This window comes from Dipodomys ordii, unplaced genomic scaffold, assembly GCF_000151885.1.
Source record: "Dipodomys ordii isolate 6190 unplaced genomic scaffold, Dord_2.0 Scaffold96, whole genome shotgun sequence".
Taxonomy (NCBI): Eukaryota; Metazoa; Chordata; class Mammalia; order Rodentia; family Heteromyidae; genus Dipodomys; species Dipodomys ordii.
In genome coordinates this window covers 5,799,560-5,819,566 of record NW_012267312.1, presented here as the reverse complement: position 1 = coordinate 5,819,566, position 20,007 = coordinate 5,799,560, and the positions used below count along the sequence as shown (strand labels likewise).

General features: G+C 37.8%; 1 protein-coding gene across 1 annotated transcript in view; it reads right to left on the bottom strand.

Annotated features, from left to right (window-relative positions):
* Nucleotides 1-5,422: 5,422 nt before the first annotated feature.
* Tspan7 (tetraspanin 7) overlaps nt 5,423-20,007 on the bottom strand; it is a 113,304-nt gene continuing 98,719 nt past the window's right edge. The window contains exons 6-8 of the mRNA XM_013026745.1: nt 13,276-13,359; nt 6,722-6,797; nt 5,423-6,406 (exon numbers count right to left, since the gene is read on the bottom strand). Coding sequence (XP_012882199.1) covers nt 6,729-6,797; nt 13,276-13,359 — 153 coding nt within the window. The 3' untranslated portion in view covers nt 5,423-6,406; nt 6,722-6,728. The remainder of the gene's footprint in view (nt 6,407-6,721; nt 6,798-13,275; nt 13,360-20,007) is intronic.

Here is a 20,007-nt window from a genome sequence, read left to right as displayed (position 1 = left end):
AAGATTTAAAATTAACCCTCAAAAATCAATGGCTTTTCTATATGCCGACCACGAGAAAAATGCAGCTGAAATCAGGAAAGCAACTCCATTTGTAATAGCCCCACAAAAAATAAAATACCTAAGAGTTAACTAAAGAAGTGAAGGACCTCTATATGAAAACTTTAAAAACCTGAAAAAGGAAATCAAAACAGAACTTAGAAAATAGAAAAACCTCCCATGCTCCTGGATTGGAAGGATCAACATCATGAAAATGGCAATAGTTCCCAAGGCTACCTACAAATTCAATGCGATACATAGCAACATTCCAACCTCATTCTTCAAGGAAATAGCAGAGGCAATGCAAAAATTTATATGGAACAATAAGAGACCCCGAATAGCAAAAATGATCCTTAACAGAAACAACAGTGCTAGAGGAATATCAATACCGAATTTCAAACTCTACTACAAAGCCATAATCATCAAAACAGCTTGGTACTGGCAAAAGAACAGACCTGAGGACCAATGGAATAGAACTGAAGACGCAGAAATGAACCCCCAGACATAGTCACCTAATCTTCAATAAGGGAGCTAAAAAATAGAATGGAAGAAAGACAGCCTCTTCAGTAAATGGTGCTGGCAAAATTGGTTAATCACCTGTAGAAAATTAAAGCTAGATCCTTATATATCACCCTGCACCAGAATCAACTCCAAATGGATCAAAGACCTCAAATTCAAAACAGACACCCAGAAAACAATACAGGAAGGAATAGGAGAAACTCTAGGGCTCCTTGGCACAGGCTGAAATTTTCTTAATAAGACCCAGAAACACAACAAATCAAAGGAAGGTTGGACAAATGGGATTGCATGAAACTGCAGAGCTTCTGCATGACAAAGGACATAGCTAGCAAGATCAATAGAAAGCCCACGGATTGGGAGATCTTCACTAGCCATACAATGGATAAAGGTCTCATATCTAAAATATATTTAGAACTCGAAAAATTAAATCCCCCAACAACAAATCCTCAAAGAAACAACTGCACGATTAATAAGTGGGCTAAAGACTTAAAGAAAATCTTTTCTGAAGAGGAAATAAGAATAGCTAACCTCTCTGCCATAAAAGAAATGCAAATCAAAACAACATTGAGATACCACCTCACCCCAGTTAGAATGGCTATAATCAAGAACTTTAATAACAACAGATGCTGGAGGGGATGTGGACAGAAGGGAACCTTACTGCATGGTTGATGGAGTGTAAACTTGTTCAACCACTTTGGAAAGTAGTATGGAGATTCCTCAAAAGACTTCACATAGAGCTCCCCTATGACCCAGCAATCCCACTTTTGGGCATTTATCCAAATGATCACAAAGGAGACCATACTAAAGCTACCAGCACAACTATGTTTATTGCAGCATTATTTACCATAGCTAAGATATGGAACCAACCCAGATGCCCCTCAGTAGATGAATAGATCAAGAAAATGTGGTATATGCCTTCATCAGAAAGAATGACATTGCCCCATTTGTTAGGAAATGGAAAGACTTGGAAAAAATTATATTAAGTGAAGCAAGCCAGGCCCAAAGAAACATTGGTCCCATGGTTTCCCTTATTTTCAATAACTAGTATATGTCTGGGACAAGCAGAAAAGGTCAGATAAGATGATGCTAAACGAAATGAACCCCAAGATAAGGACACAAGTGGTATTTTTCTTTCTTGCTATTGTTTCTAATGTATTAATAAGGTACCCCGTGATTTTTTTGATGCTTTGTATGTCCCTCCCCCATGGTATAACCCCTGTTTTCACTGTATTTGTTGTTGGTATAATTTGGGGAGGGGAAGGGAAAAAAACAAATTGTTTAAATAGGGATACAGTTTGACCCATTGCAACAATGAGATGTACAAGATGCTATGTAAAACTTTACAATTTAGGAGGAGGAGGGGTGCAGTTGTGGAGATGGGAGGGAAGGGATGATAGGGAAAAAACAAAAGAGGAGGCAACAATGCTTGATGAGAAATGTACTTATTACCTTGCTCATGTAATTGTAACCCCTCTGCACAGTATTTTCACAATAAAAACTTATTTTAAAAAAAGAAAACACTAAGAAAGACAATTAAAAATATTAATGAGCTAAGAATCCACGAAAAGAGAAAAACTCAGGAAACAATTTAAATAGAAGAGCAGAAAATAACAAGATAGAAAATAAATGATAGGATCAAATCAAGACTGGTTCTTCAAAAAGACATAAAAACAAACATTCCCAGCATGAATGAAAAAAGATTAGGAATGAAAAATTGTGTAAAAGTAGATGTCATTAAGATTTCCAAAGGAGAAGAAGTGTTCTGGAAAATGCCCAATTCAAAATATAGGGCAGAGAGTATAATTGCTGTGTTTGGCTGGGAACTGGTATTAGCAGGAAGAATGTTATTAAAAAAAAAAAGGCTTTGAAGACAGAGGCCTAGGGAGAAGTCATACCTCTTAAAAAGATAATCTCAAACAAATAGGATAGATGTGGATCATAATAAAAATGAAATCTGAAGCCAGATTTTAGCACAGAGGTTTCCACCCTGTCTGCTTACTAGAATTACATGGGAGGCATTATAAAACCCGAATGGCCAGACCAAACTTCACCTCAGGGCTGAGCTACGATTACGATCTCAAGTATCTATAAGACTTAAAATTTTTTATAGAAGCCGGCATTGGTGGCTCACAACTGTAATCCTAGCTACATAGGAGGCTGAGGTCTGAGGATTGTGGTTCAAAACCAGCCCAGGCAGAAAAGTCCTCCTGAGACTCTTATCTCCAACTAGCCACTCAAAAACTGGAAGTGGTGCTGTCGCTCAAATAGTAGAGTGCTAACCTTGAACACAAAGAAGCCCAGGGACAGTTCCCTGGACTGGCAAAAAAAGTTATCTAGAGGCTTTTAACAGTAACAAATGTGTACAAACAGGAATTAAATCTGTTTTGTGTGCTTTCTGTTATTTTAATCCTAATAAGTTCCTGACCATACTTCAGTTATTTTCTCTTTCCAGACCCAAACTTGCATATTTAAGAAATATAAATTGTATTAGAAACACCATACCACAAATAGAAGGCAAAGTTCCATCTAAAATCAAAACACTGTGGAATCAGTGCTCTTGCTAAGAAGGCCTCTTGATATTTTGAATGATCCAATCACTGCCTTAAACTCTCAGAAATGTAGTTAATCAAGAACTGACTAAACTTGGAAAAGCAGGCTATTGGCAGGAAGAAAACAGCTGCAACATACATATCCAAGAAAGAACTTGTATCTAGAATATACAAAAATTCCTACAAATCAATAGACAGGTGAATTTACCAAGCATGAGACTTGAACACTTTACAAGAAGTTATCAAAATAGTACGTTGAAAAATGAAAAAAATATTTTCATATCACTAGTCATAAAGAGAAGGCAAATGAAAAGAAACCCTACACACCTATAGAATAACTAAAACAGACTGAGAACAGCAAGTGTTGGTGAGGGCATAGAACAATTAAATATAAATCAGCATAACTACTTCGGGAAAATGTTAGGCATTACCATCACAAAAGAAATACACCTTATTTTCTGAGTAATTCTACACCTGTGTTTGTGTGCCAAAAAGCATATTCCAAAGCTGGATGGTAGTGGCTTATGCCTGTAATCTTACTCAGGAGACTGAGAAGGAGGTCAGAAGTCTGCATGGGTAGGAAGTCTATGAGATTCTTATCTCCAATTAACTACCAAAAAAACCTGGAGTTGTGGCTCAAGTGGCAGATTGCTAGCTTTGAGTAAAGAAGCCCAGGGAGAGCCCTCAGACCCTGAGTTCAAGCCCAATGACCAGCAACACACAAACAAAGCATATCCCATAATACTCAATGCAACTACATTTATAATTGCTCCAACATGAAAAGCATGTAAATGTACATTAAGTAACAGAATGAGGAAATTGTGCTATATTCTGAGTGGAATCCTAAATGACTGTGGAGGTGAGATTGTTATTTGCCATATAATTTGTAGTCACAAAACGTTAGATGGGGTTGTCCACACATGATTCTATTTATATTAAGTTCAAGGACAGATAAAATGAATCTATGGTAATACAATGTGGCTAACTGGAGTATGGGGGTATGTGTGTGTGGTTGCTAAGAAGGGACATGAAGAAAACTTCAGGAGTGTTAAATATTCTGCATCTTATCTAGGATATTGTTACACTGGTTTCTAAAGATGTAAAACTTCAAGCTGCACACTTAACATTTTGTGCACCTTACCATATGTAAATGTTACTATAAAAAGAACAAAAAGGTATTTCAATTTGTCTTTCAGATTTCATTTGAAGGAGGAATGTATGTTATATACAAGTCATTGAGAATGAAAACATGAATACTCTTACAGTTTTGAAGTAAAATCAACCTTGGCCCAAATGTTTTGTATTAAAAGTATGTAATGCAGAGATCTGAATTTAATTTAGAATGTAGATAAATTTCTTACCAAAATATACTAATAAATGCGCTTTGCCAAAAAAAAAAAAAACAACAGGTGAATCACGGGTTAGGTTGTATTTAGGATTTTACACAAAAGCTCCATTTTCAATATAAAGTAGAAAAATTTTAATGAAATACTGGAAAGTATTTCCACTGAAGAAATACAAAAATGATTTTCTAAAAACACTAACACTTTCAAGGAGGAATAGCTGAAGGTTTAAGCAGTGCCCTCTACAAACTTTTGTAGAGTTTACCCCATGCCAAGTGCAAGCTCCTAAATGGGTATTGTTAGAAGGCTATTTCTGCCTCAATTCTGGGTTATTCTACAGAGAAGCAGCTTTTTAGATCCATTCATTTGTGAACAGATCAATTTATGCATTTACTTGGTTTTTTGATGACTCATCAAGAAGGAAAAATTGATTACAGATAATATATTATACTACACCTATTGTTAAAATGTTCTTTAAATCAAATGTAAGCGTTTTTTTTTAAACTTTAGTAAAAATCAGGGCATTGGGACAATGGAATTGATCTGCAGATTGCATTTATTCAATCCAATCCAGAGAAGAAAGAGGGAAGGGAAGAATATATGCTTATTAGAAACGATGAAGAAAAGAATAGATGTTCATTTCCTTTTAAAATGAAATCCAGACTTTAAAAAAAAAACCTGCTGAAATCTTTGTACTTCTTTCATGGTTTTCAGAGGCCTGAAATAATATGAAGGCTGTATTTCCGTACCCAACGATCTATACAATTGATGAAATGTCTGTAATAAAAAAAATAGACTTCTTTTTGGTGGGTTGGAGACACATGTGGAGAAGTGGGTCCATATATAAGGTAGGCTGACTCTCATCCCCTAGGTAAATTGCAAACTAAAATAAGAATCTCAACTCAATTCTCAAAATGGAATGCAAGTACATGTTCCAAACCTGTCACAGCAATTAAAGAACCATAACACAGCCATTTGTAATTGCTCTATTTATTAATACATATATCACAAGTGTTCACAATATCAATGCATTCTTGTTGGCATGCTAGACAGAGGCATTTATTTTTTTAAGATCTTTTAAAAAATATTTTGACTTCTGTTCCGCCCGTCACGCTCCTTTTTAAACTGATCTCATGAGGTCCTCAAAGTCTATAATGTCAATGCAAGAAAACAATACAGAAAGAAGTAAAATAACACAACAGCAATTAATTGGGGGAAAAATCAAAAGTAATATCATTGCCTTCACTGGAAGCAACAGGACAGCTTTGTAACAGGACTATATATAAGTTTTAACTCAGGAGAGGAGGTGAACTAATTGTCTCTACATACCCAGGCATGGAACAATAATGAGCAAGGAGGCCACCTACTGCTCAACAATTTCCATCATGCATGACACATGCTTTTTTTTTTTCTCCTCATGAACAACTACTGAAGTTCCTCCTTACATGTCCTAGGCAGCCTAAAGAAGGTAGGAAAGAGCCTTAGTAAAGGGAAAACCAAACCAAATGAGATTAGGCCAAAAGAACAGTTAAGTATCATCTCTATGTAAAGGTGCATGGCATTTACAGACCATGGTGAGGGACTAACAGGAGCCTCCCATACTACATGCAGGGCCCCAAGGGGCCAATGATGATAACCAGTCACCTACGATGAACTGCAGTTGGACCAGGTACACGTGGAAGAGCTGGCACGCACAGGGTGGGGGTTCACTAAGACTAGCTACAAGCTGTGGCACAACAGGGCTTCACAAGGTAGACACTACACATGATGCGGGCTGAAAGGTGGAGCAGAGACTGGGTAGGAGAGTCAGTTGCACGCAGGGAGTGGGGTTGAGGGTAGGGCGTTGTGGGAGCAGGTTAAGTGTATTATGTACTGTGCTCTAACATTCTTTGGAAGTCTTTCAGAGATTGTTGCAGTTCCTTTTCAGAACAGATCTCTTACTCCATCGTTCTTGAAAGACTGGAGAGAAAACAAACAAACAAACAAACATGAGTGATTCACCATTAATAAGACCTTGAAAAAAAAGAGAAGTAACAAGCACTTGAAAAGTTAAGGCATGAGGATCATGAGTTCGAGGTCAGCCTGAGCTACACAATGAAACTGTTTCAGACAGACAGATAAATCAATAGCATCCCTTGTACCTCCTCAGCACTGTAGACATGAGATTTCTGCTCAAGCACCACTAAGAACAGGTAGAAGGGGCCCCAAAGCCTCCTGTCTATTTGAAAGGTGGCTTGAATATATACCAATTGAGCATTGCCCACTGCCACTTACCTTCTCTTTACACCATCTCATACTGATTGGCCGTGATGAACCGGGACAGACAGCAGGCCAGCAGCATGCCAATCAACTGTTGCCAAGGAGACAAATGAAAATGAGAATTTCAAGTCATCGAACTCCACCCTTCTCTCACCCCTAGATGAAATTTTAAATGTAAAGTTTCATTTTTACTTGATATATATTATTTGCATGTAGTCTTTTTATTTTCAAACTTATTTTTAGTCTTTATCATCTTTGAGTAGTTGGACAATGTTGTTTCAATTCAGCATGCTTAAGAGTCCTAAGGTGATATTTTAACATATGTATATCTTTAGATACAATAGTTTTCTTTTGGTTTATTTTTTGTTTGTTTGTTTTGGGGGTCCGGTGGTGGGGCCTGAACTCTGGGCCTGGGCGCTGTCCCTCAGCTCTTCAGCTCAAGGCTAGTGCTCTACCACTTGAGCCACAGCACCACTTCCGGCTTTTTTTTCTTTTTGCTTATGTGGTGCTGGGGAATCGAACCCAGGGCCTCAGGAATGTAAGGCAAGCGCTCTACCACTGAGCCACCTTCCCAGCTCCCTTTTTGTTTGTTTGTTTGTTTTGCAAACAGAAGTTTGTATCCGTGAAAGGGTAAAAAGGCACTAGAGGTTAAGAGCAAATCTGATTTCAACCTAAGTGGAGGTTCTGGAATTGGCCACAAGTTTCCAGCTCACTCTGACCATTTTAGAACAGCTTCTGATTCCAAGTAATTTTAAAATATGTTCATGTTATGAAAGTAATGCGAAATATTAAGTGACAGAATTAGGGACATGAACTGAAAGGCCAAAATTTTCATTCACATCAATCACCATATATTTGTAAAATGTCTCAACCTAGTATGATACTTTAGCCATACTTGACTGACAGAATAACAGTTCTTTTCCTTAACACAAGCATAGAGACTGTTTTTTATTGGGTCTATCTGCCATGGCTTGTGAGATAGAGGTAAAACGTGAGGAAAAAGGGGAAAATAAGGTTCTACATTTTCTTTGTCTCTCATGCCTGTAGCTATCTTTGGCCTAAGTGGGTCCATCTACACCCAGGGCCTATCTTCTAGTTTTTCAGTGATTGCAGAGCTACTATTCCCAGAACACCTCCCCTTGCTCAAAGACCCTAGTCCTCTACTTGTCTTTGTACTTTGACCTAATCTGGCAGGTGGTTCTAATAAAATAGTTGTGACACTGTCAAGACACCATTAAGCACATCATGCCCGCTCATTAGCAATCAAATGCCTTACTCATCAATTGGAGGATCAGTAAGTTTTGGATGAGAGACGACTAATTGTGTACCTGAACCTAGAGGCTGCTTTTCCTTGGTCAGTGTAGTCCATTTTCTCTAAGTAACTCAGACATGTTTTATTGAATTGGAGGTGGGAATTACATTCAGATGTGTGAGCCCCATGACCAACAGAACAGCCTCCCCTGGGATTGTAAGAATTTATCTTACAGATTTTCAGGCTTCACCCCATACCTGCTAAATCAAACACACTGGGGACATTCTCATCAGCTTGTGCCTTCACAATCCCTCCATGGGAGGGAATCACTATTCCAGGCAACCAGGTTGCCCTTATCTGATAGATGAAACATCTATTACTATTCTACTCTACAGCATTGGCCAGTATAAACGTTGAATTCTGTTCTCTTGTCTCTTAACTCAGCAAGCAGATTCTTATCTTGCTTTTGAAAATCAAAACTATGCTGTTAAATATGCAAGTGATAGCTTTTGTCAGGTAAGGAAAACTCATTACCTTATAGGACTCACTGTTCTACCAATGCCCTGGTCTACATCATTTCATACCACAAAATGCAAGATATCATATACTTGCTGCCAAATGACTGACCATAGGTTTCATGGCTGCAACTTTCAAAATATTCTGTCAAATGAGAAATGAAAATCATCCATGAGTGTAAGGATTTTAAAACTTAAAAGCTTACCCAATTTGGGGAATTAAAATGACCATATTCTAGAAGCAACAATTTCCAGAGCATCTTTGCCAGTATCAAAATTTAGATTCCAGACAAAAAATAAGTAATCAGTTCTAACAAATTATTGACTCTTCTACAATCTTGTGCAATATTATAACCTCAACATTCTAGATAAGACAATAGATTTAGGAGAGGCTAAAAATCTCTCTCAAACTATGTGGGTAATGTGCAGAAAGACTTTCCCACCTAGTCCAGACAAATGGGCTTTTACTTGAGACAACACAAAGGCAATGGGAGTTTGCGGAGAGATGTACTAAAAGGTCTGATCAAATTCTGCTGTTTAAACAAGGGTCTAAGTTAGCTAAGTTAACTATTAGGGAACAAAGGTTTTGCAAAGTGTACTGAAAGACTGGACTCAGTTTAGTTTTCCTTATACTTTATACCACCTTCAATCTCTGAGACAATACAGGTATAAGGCCAGTTTCTTTAACAGGTGAGAGCACGGGACCATAAGAACAGTTGAAGAAAAGGGCAAAAAGAAGGTGCAGAGCAAGTGCAGAGGGAAAGTGAAAAAGAGACACAGTGCTGATATTTCCTCATAACATTAGCTTCTACTCAGTAGATCTAACTTTATTACAGGAAGGCAAAAGCGCCATGGTTTAATCAACATTAGCTAACATTTGCAAGGTTTCATGACAACATTTGCTCCATAATTTCTGGGGAAAATGTAGATGATTATGTCTCTATTTCATCCTGCATACAAATCAATAAAAAAGAATCAAAAAACTTAATCTAAGAATCAAACTTTGAAAGTACTAGAGGAAACATAGGGAAAGACTTCAAGATATAGCATAGGCTGGATGCCAGTGGCTCACACCTGTAATCCTAGCTATTCAGGAGGCTGAGCTCTGAGGATCTCAGTTCAAAGCCTGCCCAGGCAGGAAAGTCTGTGAGACTCTTATCACCAATTAATCACCAAAGAAAAGCCAGAAGTGGAGCTGTGGCTCAAGTGGTAGAGTGATAGCCTGGAGCAACAAACCTCAGGGACAATGCCCAGGTCCTGAGTTCAAGCCCCAGGACCAGCACAAACACACAAAAACATATATGGCATAGGTGATGGCTTTCTGAATAGAACTCCATTAGCTAAGAGAACAAAGAATAGGAACTGACAAATGGGATTGCATTCAAAAAGCTTCTTCATTAGCAATAGAAAAATAATCAACAGTAAAGAATCAGCCTACAGAATGAGAGAAAATCCTTGCCAGCTATTCACTGGATAAATGATTAATATTTGAAATATACCAAGAGCTTGCAAACTAAACACCAGAAGAATAACCAAATTACTAAATGGCCAAATGTTTACTTTTCAAGCAAAGAAGTGCCTAATAAATACATAAAAATACTGAATATTCTCAGCCATCAAGAGAATACAAATTAAAATGACATTGAGTTTCTACCTTATCCCAGTCAGAAAGATCATTAAGAAAACAAATAACAAATGCTGATGAGGATATGTAAGGAGGGAAGAAATCTTATTCATTGCTGATAGGAATATAATAGTCCAGTCATTATAGAAACCAGTATGAAGGTTCCTCAACAAAATTAAGAGTTCATACTACTTCTGTGTACATACCCAAAAGAATCAAAGTTGTCTTAATATAGAAACACATGTTTATCTATGTAATGGACTCGGCTGAGGTGCCCATCAATTGATGAATGGATAAAGAAAAAAAAATATATATATATACAGTAGAGTTTTACTCAACCATTAAGAAGAATGAAATGATGTTGCTTGCTGGGAAATGGATGGAACTGGAGATCATCATGTTAAGTGAAATAATTTCAATCTCACAAAAATAAGCATTGTAGCTGGAGACTGGTGGCTCACATCTGTAATCCTAGCTACTCAGGAGGCTGAGATCTGAGGATCACTGTTCAAATTCAATCCATGAGACTTTGATCTCAAATTGACCACCAGAAAATCAAAAGTGGAACTGTAGCTCAAACTGTTAGCGCACTAGCCTTGAGCAAAAGAGCTTAGGGACAAGAGCCTAGGCCCATGACAAAAAAAAGGGCATTGTATTTTTCTCCCATTTATATAAGGCAGAACAGAACAAAACAAGAGAGCCATGGTAATGAAAGTAAAAGGACTACTAAAGAGGTGAAGGGGAAAGAAATAGGGGGTATGGGGTAATAGAGGTGAATATGATCAAATTATAGTATATGGATGTATAGAAATTTCATAGTGAAACTACCTACTATGTACATCATATTTTTTAAAAATGAAGGAAAAGAAACCACAAACTATGAATGAATGAATGCAGCTAAAGCTTTGCTTCCTTATCATTGACCAGTGGTGGTGGCTCTTCCTGAGCAAGCATCCATTGTCCCAGGGAGGACCCTCAATCTACTTGCATTTGGGAACGAACTGCAGTTTCCAGGAATCCTAAGGCTTCTAGTGCCACAAATAGTTGCAAGTCCTCATGCTGATGACTGGGAAAAGCCAGCCATAGCCATTCCGTTCCCTGTCTCAAATTGAACACAACAGGTCTCAAATCTCTACTGGGCTTTGTGTTTCCTATCTTAACAACCATATAGTTCCTTATATGACTTAAGCTTGCTGAAGTATTAGGGTTCTTTGGGGCCAAAGCACCTCTCTTACTGCCTGAGTGTGCCACAAAGCACACTCAATAATCCCTAAGCCAGTAGATTCCTTCAAAACAGCACAGAGAGATCGATGCTCATGTGTCTGAGCATAAATTCTTTTATAGGGATGTGTGAGAGGGGAGTGGAAAAATGGATGCTCTGTAATTTGGAGAAGGATCCATTGGATTTGATTCATCTCACTAATCAAAACAGGATCGTTATCTGCACATCTTTACCCCAAGGCCACATGGGAATATTATTAGATGATCTGATGCCTCATCTAGGAGATGAGGTACTGTTTTCTTCATGTATGGTATTAGCATTGTGTCCCATTATTTCTTTATAGTAGCCATGATGGAATACTTCAGCAAAACCTTTACTTTCTCCAAGGTGACTGATCTCCTCAGTTTTAACAATCTGATGCTATGAATACCTGTAGTAAAATAACCATGTTCAAGGCTGTCAAGTGCATTCTATATATTTGCATGAGTCACAAGGTTCTGGATCTTTTGAAATATCCCTGGGTCATTATGGAGGTGTTATTGTTATCGAAATATTATAGCAACTAGAAGAAAGTTCAAGGCAGTGACAACCTTTGAAAAGTCCCTGGAGACTAAGTTAATTGCACTGTCTATGTACCGTGCTCTGGTTTCTCTGTGTGTTTGCATGTTAAGGATTTATTTCACTTCATCTTTACAAAAACAATGAAGCATGGTGAAAGAGAATTTTGAAAATACAACAAGAAACACATTCCTCTTGACAGTCCACATGCTCTTGTGAGATGAAATGACATATAGGTTTTTAAAACTGCTTGGGAAGAAAGGCATTTCTACCTCTTTAAATCTAAACACTCTACTTGGCAAAGACAGATGATCAGGCTAAATGTTTATTCCTTGATTGAAGCCAGGGCTTAGATCATTGCTGTGCGTTCTATAATAATTTATTAAACTGTAAACATAATTTATATATTCTTCTGTACAGTGCATATTTTATAAAAAGTTTTAGGAACAAAGTTGAATAAAATTCAATTGTATCTATGTTTCTAGGCAGAGGGTCCGAAGTACAGATGGGTGAAGAAAAGATATAGTCTGATATAGCCCATATACATAGCAGAGCTTTGGGATTGGGGTTGAAACAATTAGGCTTTGGGAGAAAAACAAATCTGTTGTTCTGCAAAGACTTTGAGTTAAACATAAAGTTTTTTTTTTCTGGTAGCTAAACAGGGAAGGGAGAGAGAAAGGAAGGGGGGAGATTCTTCTACCCACAGTAAACTTGGATGGGAGATCAGAAGCCTATGGGAAGCCCTGAAGAATAGACGAAGAATGAATTTTAGATTTAATCTTGTTCCATCCTTGAGTGTGTATGGTTTGTTTAACTTGCATAATTATTTTCCCCATTTTTAAGAGGAGATAAAAGTATATAAAAGTTAACACACAAAATTGGACTCCCTCTAAAGAAATAGAATAGTAAAACCCAGAGATTAAAATAATGACCACAAGATGAAGTTTGTTAAGTTTGGGCTTTCTTTAAAGGGGGCAATGTCATCTATAATCTATAGGAACTAAGAGAGGACAAAAAGGGACAAGTCAACCAGGAAAAAAGCTTTCCCCAAATCTACGTCAGCCATTTGATGTTTTGAGTTGTGTATGTTCCAATTAAGCCAGCACCTTGTTCAGTTAACCTCCATTTGACCTACAGAAGAAGCAAGTTGTTTTTCTGGAGCTAGTCATTAGTTGAATTGTAACTGATATTCCCTTGATGGTAGAACTTCATTTAAGTTGAAAAAGGAAAATCAATAAACAGATGACCTGAGGACTAACAAGCCAGGAGCTCTGACCCCATCTATCAGCTTCCCCAAGGCACAGAAGGCAGTCTGAGAATCTGGAGGCCAGGGAGGGAAACCTGAGCAGGAGGCAGGCCAAAAGCTATACCAGGCCTCCAGACAACTATGTAGGATACCTGGGAGAATGCGATCCCAAACGCCACTCCAGCAATGATCCCCATGTTTGTCTCCATGAAACTGGTCACCAGATCATAGCATCCCTAGGAAAAGAGAAAAAAGGTCTCACACATGAGGTTTCCTCAGACCAGGCTGGAATACATACACTAGTAAAACCCTCATCTATACTCCAATCTTAGCAAATATAATTGCAACTCATCCTAGGAATTTACCAGAATTCTATTTTTAAAATAAGTTTTTTATTGTGAAAATAGTGTACAGAGGGGTTACAGTTACATGAGCAAGGTAATGAATACATTTCTTATCAAGCATTGTTGCCTCCTCCTTTGTTTTTCCCCTACCATCTCTTCCCTCCTACCTACACAACTATACTCCACCCCCTACCCCTAACCCCCCCCCCAAATTGTAAAGTTTTTCAACCTAGTGTTTTGTACATCTCATTGTTGCAATGGGTGAACATGTATCCCTATTTAAACATTTTGTTTTTTCCCTTCCCCTCCCCAAATTATACTGACATCAAATACAGTGAAAACAGGAATTTACCAGCATTCTATACAAACAAATAAACAAAAACTAACAAAATGATGAAACATACAAAAAGTATAGAGTTATAAAATGAATACTTGTACATTTCCCCTAAAACTATGGCTAATATATGGCCAGTGTTTTTCCACCTAACCGCAAGCAAATCCCATTCCCTGGATGAGTTATTTTGAAATCCTAAACACAATGGTATCAACAAATGTTGTCATTAGTAGGATAAATTTAGTGAGAAATCTGAAAGCTCATTGAAGCAAACGATGTAGTGATAGAGAAGGAGACATGAATAGATGAAGAGGCACTCCACATCCTTGGGCAAGAAACACTGGCATCATAAACAGTCATCAGCTTTTTGACAAGGAAGGACAAACTCTTGGATAAACAAAGAGAAATCATCTGGTTAGAAGGAAGTATTTAAATACCTGCCAACTTGATGGAGCTTTTGGATTTTGCCTAAGGGAAACTATTAAGATCATTCTTAATAATAAAAATCTATATTCCAGAGTCATCTTTTCCAAAAATTTACCATGTGACCCTGGACACATTACTTCCTCTGTCTGAACTTCAATAACACTATCCAGAAAATGAACTGAATTTCACCTTAACATATTATAAAATCTGTAAATGGCATGATTTAAAGGCAACAATTATCACCAGTGTTAATATTAGTTTAGAACTGAAGTGAAATTATCTTTCTCTAAGATGAATAATCTGGTTGGAGTTCAACAATATTGCTAAACAAGTTTTGTTGCTATTATTCTAGATTACATTTTGCCAATGTAGCCCAGATATGAAATGTCAAAGTTTTTGTATCATACCTAAGACTAAAGCAATTGCTGACTCTTTCTGTATATCCCTAACCTTTAGGTCAAGTAGTAGGAGTAGAAATGTGTGATGTGTGCCTATTATTGGTACATTTATTTGGAATTGGCCAACTCAGTCCAAAGTCCTGAATTGACCTACTCATTATAAAAATGTCATCTCCCCCCCCCCCACAGTTTTCTAATAAAGGACTTCAACTTGAATATCTAAAATACTATTACATTTATTTAATAAATTTCATTAAAGTGGTTCTTTTTATTTTTTAAATTTTTTTATTGTAAAGATACTGTACAGAGGGGTTACAGTTACATGAGTAAGGTAATGAGTACACTTCCTATTGAGCATTGTTATCCCCTCCTTTGTTTTTCCCCTACTATCCCTTCCCTCCCCACCTCTCCAACACCTCCCTCCACAAAGTTGTAAAGTTCATTTTCAACATAGTGTCTTGTACATTTCATTGTTACAATTGGTCAACCTGTATCCTTGTTTCGGCATTTTATTATTTCCCTTCCCCTCCCCAACTTAGAAAAATGTATATAAAAGATACAGGGCACCAGAATCCAATACAGTGACAAATAGTGGTTATACCATGGGAAAAGAACATGCAAAAGAAACAAAAAAAATCACCTAGTACATTAAAAACAACAGTGACAAAGAAAAAAAAACTATCAAAAAGTTATGTTTCAATAACTTCTGAAGGATAATAATACCAATGCCCTACTATGTCTTCCATTTTTAAATTTAAATCCTAACAACTTAACTTTTCTCAGAGCTTGTGAAAATTCTGCAAATGCCTGTATTCCTTGTTTCTAGTGGTACTGGGGTTTGGATTCTGGGACTTGTGCTAGCTAGCAGTTGCTTTACCACTTGAGTGACATTCCTCTACCAGCTCTTTTTTCTTTCTTTTTTAGTTATTTTTTTGAATAGGACCTCACATTTATGCCTGGGCCAGCTATTTACACTTCCTATAGATCTGGGATGACAGATGCATATCAGTACACCCAGATTTCTATTAGTTGAGATGAGGTCTGGAGAATTTTTGCCTAGGATGACCTTGAACTGCAATCCTCCCAATCTCTGCTTCTGTGAGAGGCTACAGTTATAGGCATGAGATACCATGCACCATTAATATGATACCTTCTAAGTGACATTTTACATCCATAAATCATTTGCAGAGAAAAAGTGAATTAACTTAGCAGTGGTGCTATCTGACACACATGGTTTCAATGTAATTCACAAACCATACTCCTTAGTTAAGTAGAACAGATATGGAAGGCAGGGGAAGGAAGTACATTCTTGCTCATGGAGATCTGTGAAATTTGATTCTTTCTAGTAGAAATTTACTGATTTCATTTTTACTAGGGGAATGATACACCACATTACTTTTCCAAAGGTAGTGGGAAAGTTAGGAATTTGAGTTAGGAAGGAGTCAAAGAGGGAAGGTAAGTAGCTATTGTAACATGCTCCCACATGGTAAGAGCCAACATAGTATTTTGCCAAGCTGGCTGTCATTACTGTATCTTCTCCCCATAGTGATGACCAGGTCAGGGAATAAGGGTCAGATCAGTAAAATGTTAGGTCAGCTCAAAATATGAAACACATGCCTGATAATACCACCCAGAGAGAAGCAATCCAGGTCATTTTCTTAGTCTGTAAAATAGCTTGGCATAGATTCCCCCCACCCCCATCCCCAGTGGCTTAAATTCTACACTTAAGCCAAACATGTTTTCCTTAAGTATAATTTCTACTCATTTTGGAACTTGGTTTTATTTTGCAGTGCTGAGAATGGAAACACATACTAGGGGGCCGCACAGATACTAGGCACTGTGCTCTACCACTGAGCTACACTCCTAGCCTCATTTTTGGAGAATTTCAGAGTCAGTTTATTTTTGATCAGGCCACTCCAACCAGTAAGAGAAATCATGAAAATGAAGTAACTGACTGATAACTGTAGTTCTCTCTGAGCCTAATTCTTCAGTGTATTGAGGTTTTATTTATTCTTCTTATTTGTTGTGACAGTTCTCACTATAGAGTCCAGGCTGGCCTCAAACTCACAATCCTCTTGCCTCTGCTTTCCTAGTGCTGGCATTACAAGCATGCACCACCATGTCTGGCAATGTGTAGTTCTTCACCTAGGGGCTTGTGAGAAATGCAAACCTGGAGACCCTACATGACATCTGGTGAATCAGAATCTGCCACAGCTCTGAGTTGTTTTTTTAATTTTTTTTGAGGGGTCCGGTCGTGGGGCCTGAGCACTGTCCCTCAGCTCTTCAGCTCAAGGCTAGCGCTCTACCACGTGAGCCACAGCACCACTTCCGGCTTTTTTCTTTTTGCTTATGTGGTGCTGAGGAATCGAACCCAGGGCCTCATGCATGCAAGGCAAGCGCTCTACCACTGAGCCACCTTCCCAGCACTGTTTTTTTTAATATTTTAAAAAATAAATTTAAATTCATTTTAACAAGATCTCCAGACATTTGATATGCCCTCCTTGAGAAGTACTCATTTATAAAAACTTGCCTGTGTTTTTTTTATTGTATATATGAAACCAAGTCAATGCATCATATTAGTAATAGGACTAATCCAAATGAAAAGATGAAAGTATTGTGAGACTAATTGTTTCCCATCTCTGGATTTATTTTTGTTGTTAACCATATAGACTCAAAGCCCATTTTCCAAGACTCAGTACAGCTCTTCAGACTTAAAGAAGTGTTCTGATACTATAACCACAGACCATGGTTATATGCAACCTTAAGTTCTACACTAAAGCATGAGTGTATCTACCCACAACCATCTCTCTCAATTTTCCAGTAAGAAAACATGGTTGTCAGGCATGAAAAAAAGTCTAAAAAGGCTTGCTAAGTGTCATAGAAAACACCTAGAAACAGAGAACAGTATGCCTAAACCAGCAGTCACCAATGGAAAACATCTGCAAGTAGGAGAATTCAAGGACTTAAGAGTAGAAGGCTAGTTCCAGGAAGGTTCTGGGAAGAGATTTCTCTTTAGTTGCCAACCAGAATAATTTCTCCTGCTCTTACCAACTGGCAAGGAATTCATATGGAATAGAGGCTCAGCTAGTGTGATTAGCCAATTGAACCTGAAGACATTTCACCATCTACTAGCAAAAGCAAAGCAAAACCTAGCCCCAAACCAAACAACTATCCAGTACAACTATTCACACCTTCTCCCTCCTCTCTCTCCCCTTAATCTGTACAATGTAGTCAGGCTACTATATAAAAACCAAAAGTCATCATTCTGTATCACAGTATAGGCCTCAAAACACTTAAAAGATCTATATAGACAATCTGTTTATTCTAAACCACAGGTTCTATGTAAGTTGAATGTGGCAGTAGTTAAGCTCTCTTGGGGAAGGAAGTCAGGGGGATACTGACATTAAGTACCTACTATTACTGCCTCTACTCCATGCCCATCTCCTACCTTTCTAGATGTGATGTGTATAAAAACACAGACAGGAGGAATAATTTGTCTCAGAGGTTCATGTGGGAATTAAATGAGAATGTCTAATTTAAAACTTAGCAGACAAATTTCAGTTTCTATGACTTCTTCTCCTGTGAAGGAGGAGGCTGTAGAGTATAAGGACAGCGAAAGAACAGTTAGGTACATCTTCCAAGTATTGAAATTACCCAGAGGAATATAAGCCAGGATTGCAGTGAGGTCAGTTTGCAGGATGTCAATAAAATGGAAAAGAGTAGCTATGTTTCCTTCTAGAAACAACTGTACACATTTTAGATGTACTGTAGGATATTGCCCCCCGACACACACACCAATTTTCCTTCTGATACTAACAAAAGATCTTCCCTACAAGAACCAGCTGTTATTTGCAAGAACTGTAAAGAAAACTTCATCATCAATGGGGTCATATTAACATTAGTTAACATTAGCGTTTACTCTGTGTCAGGCCTTGTGTAGCTCATTCAGTTCTCTCTAAGGGGCTATTACTGTGACTACTAACACTAATAAAATGATGACCATTATTATCCCCATTTTACAGATGGAGAAAACACCACTGAGCAAGGATAAATTACTTGACCAAGATCACACATCAATGAGTGGCTGACTCAGAATTTAGACTGGAATCTGACTCCAAGGCTTTGTAGCTCTCGATTTCTAGATCCTCAAATTTCACAAAAGAGAGGAAGTTTAGCCTTGCACCAACACTTGATGAGTGCTGCTTTTATGAATGAGTCTGAGAAGCCTAATATTTAATTGTCATAGAACACTTCTTGCCTTCCATGAGAGTGTCCACAACATGCCAGGTATGTTTGGCACGTCAGCAAATGGAAGCAAAGTATCTGGGTGTTCACTGGGGATATTCATGAAAAATCCAGAAGTCATCTCATTAGACATCGAGACATTACGGGAATTTCTAAGTTGTGGTTCATAAGAAAATTTCAGCAGGAATATATATTTTCTTAGCTAAGGCAAAAAGTTGTCAGAACTAAATCATATGGAACTGCATCACTTGCAGACTTCTCATCGCTTGCAGACTTCTAAGTCCAGAACAACAGCATGTGCTTCCAGAAGGACAAACAAAAAAACAAAAACAGAAACAAAAACAAAACCTGTTTTGCAGCATTCATGTGATAAGTAATCCCTCTAGATAGATGAAATATATAGGTACTACCTTACAACATTCTAATCTGGAAAGAATGGCTATCATCTCTATGAATTATTCAGTAGTTGGCCCAGATCACATGGAATTTTGAAGACATCATAAAAACAGAATTTTATCTTGATAAAAATTTCTCCATGGCTGAATAACCACAGATAGAACTCAACAGGCTTTCTTCTTCCTCTTCATTTCATCAAATCATACTACGTATGTGGAATTTCACTAAATGTTTAAGAATGTAGATAGTCTTCACAAACAGCTGGATTGCGTCTTCATTGTATTGTTTGTGTGATATAAAATTGATTTTCCTTCTCTTCGACTACCAAATCTTCATTTCTCCCATTTTCACTATGTACTAACACCCTAATTTCCTTTAACCATCTTTTTCACCCCTGTTTCTTTGGAAGTCAGAATGTTGACAGTGAGTTGAATTGGAGTTACTGATTTCTTTTCCTCTAGCAGGGAACTCCCTAAAATAAAGGCCACCCTCCTAGCAGAAGCAGATGCTGTCTGTCAACTCTGCTCTCTTCTTCCTGCCAAAGACTGGCACCCAGCTGCGAATAATTTCATGTTTAGATGGTATATTAAGCAGAAGAAAGACACCCAGAAAGAAGAAAGCCAACATTCCCTGCCTGACACAGGCATCAGGGTTAACAGGAACCACTTGCCAAACCTTCCTTCCTGACTGTGCCTGGGAGATGCTCACTGCGGGAGAGCAATGCGAAGCTGATCTGAGGCA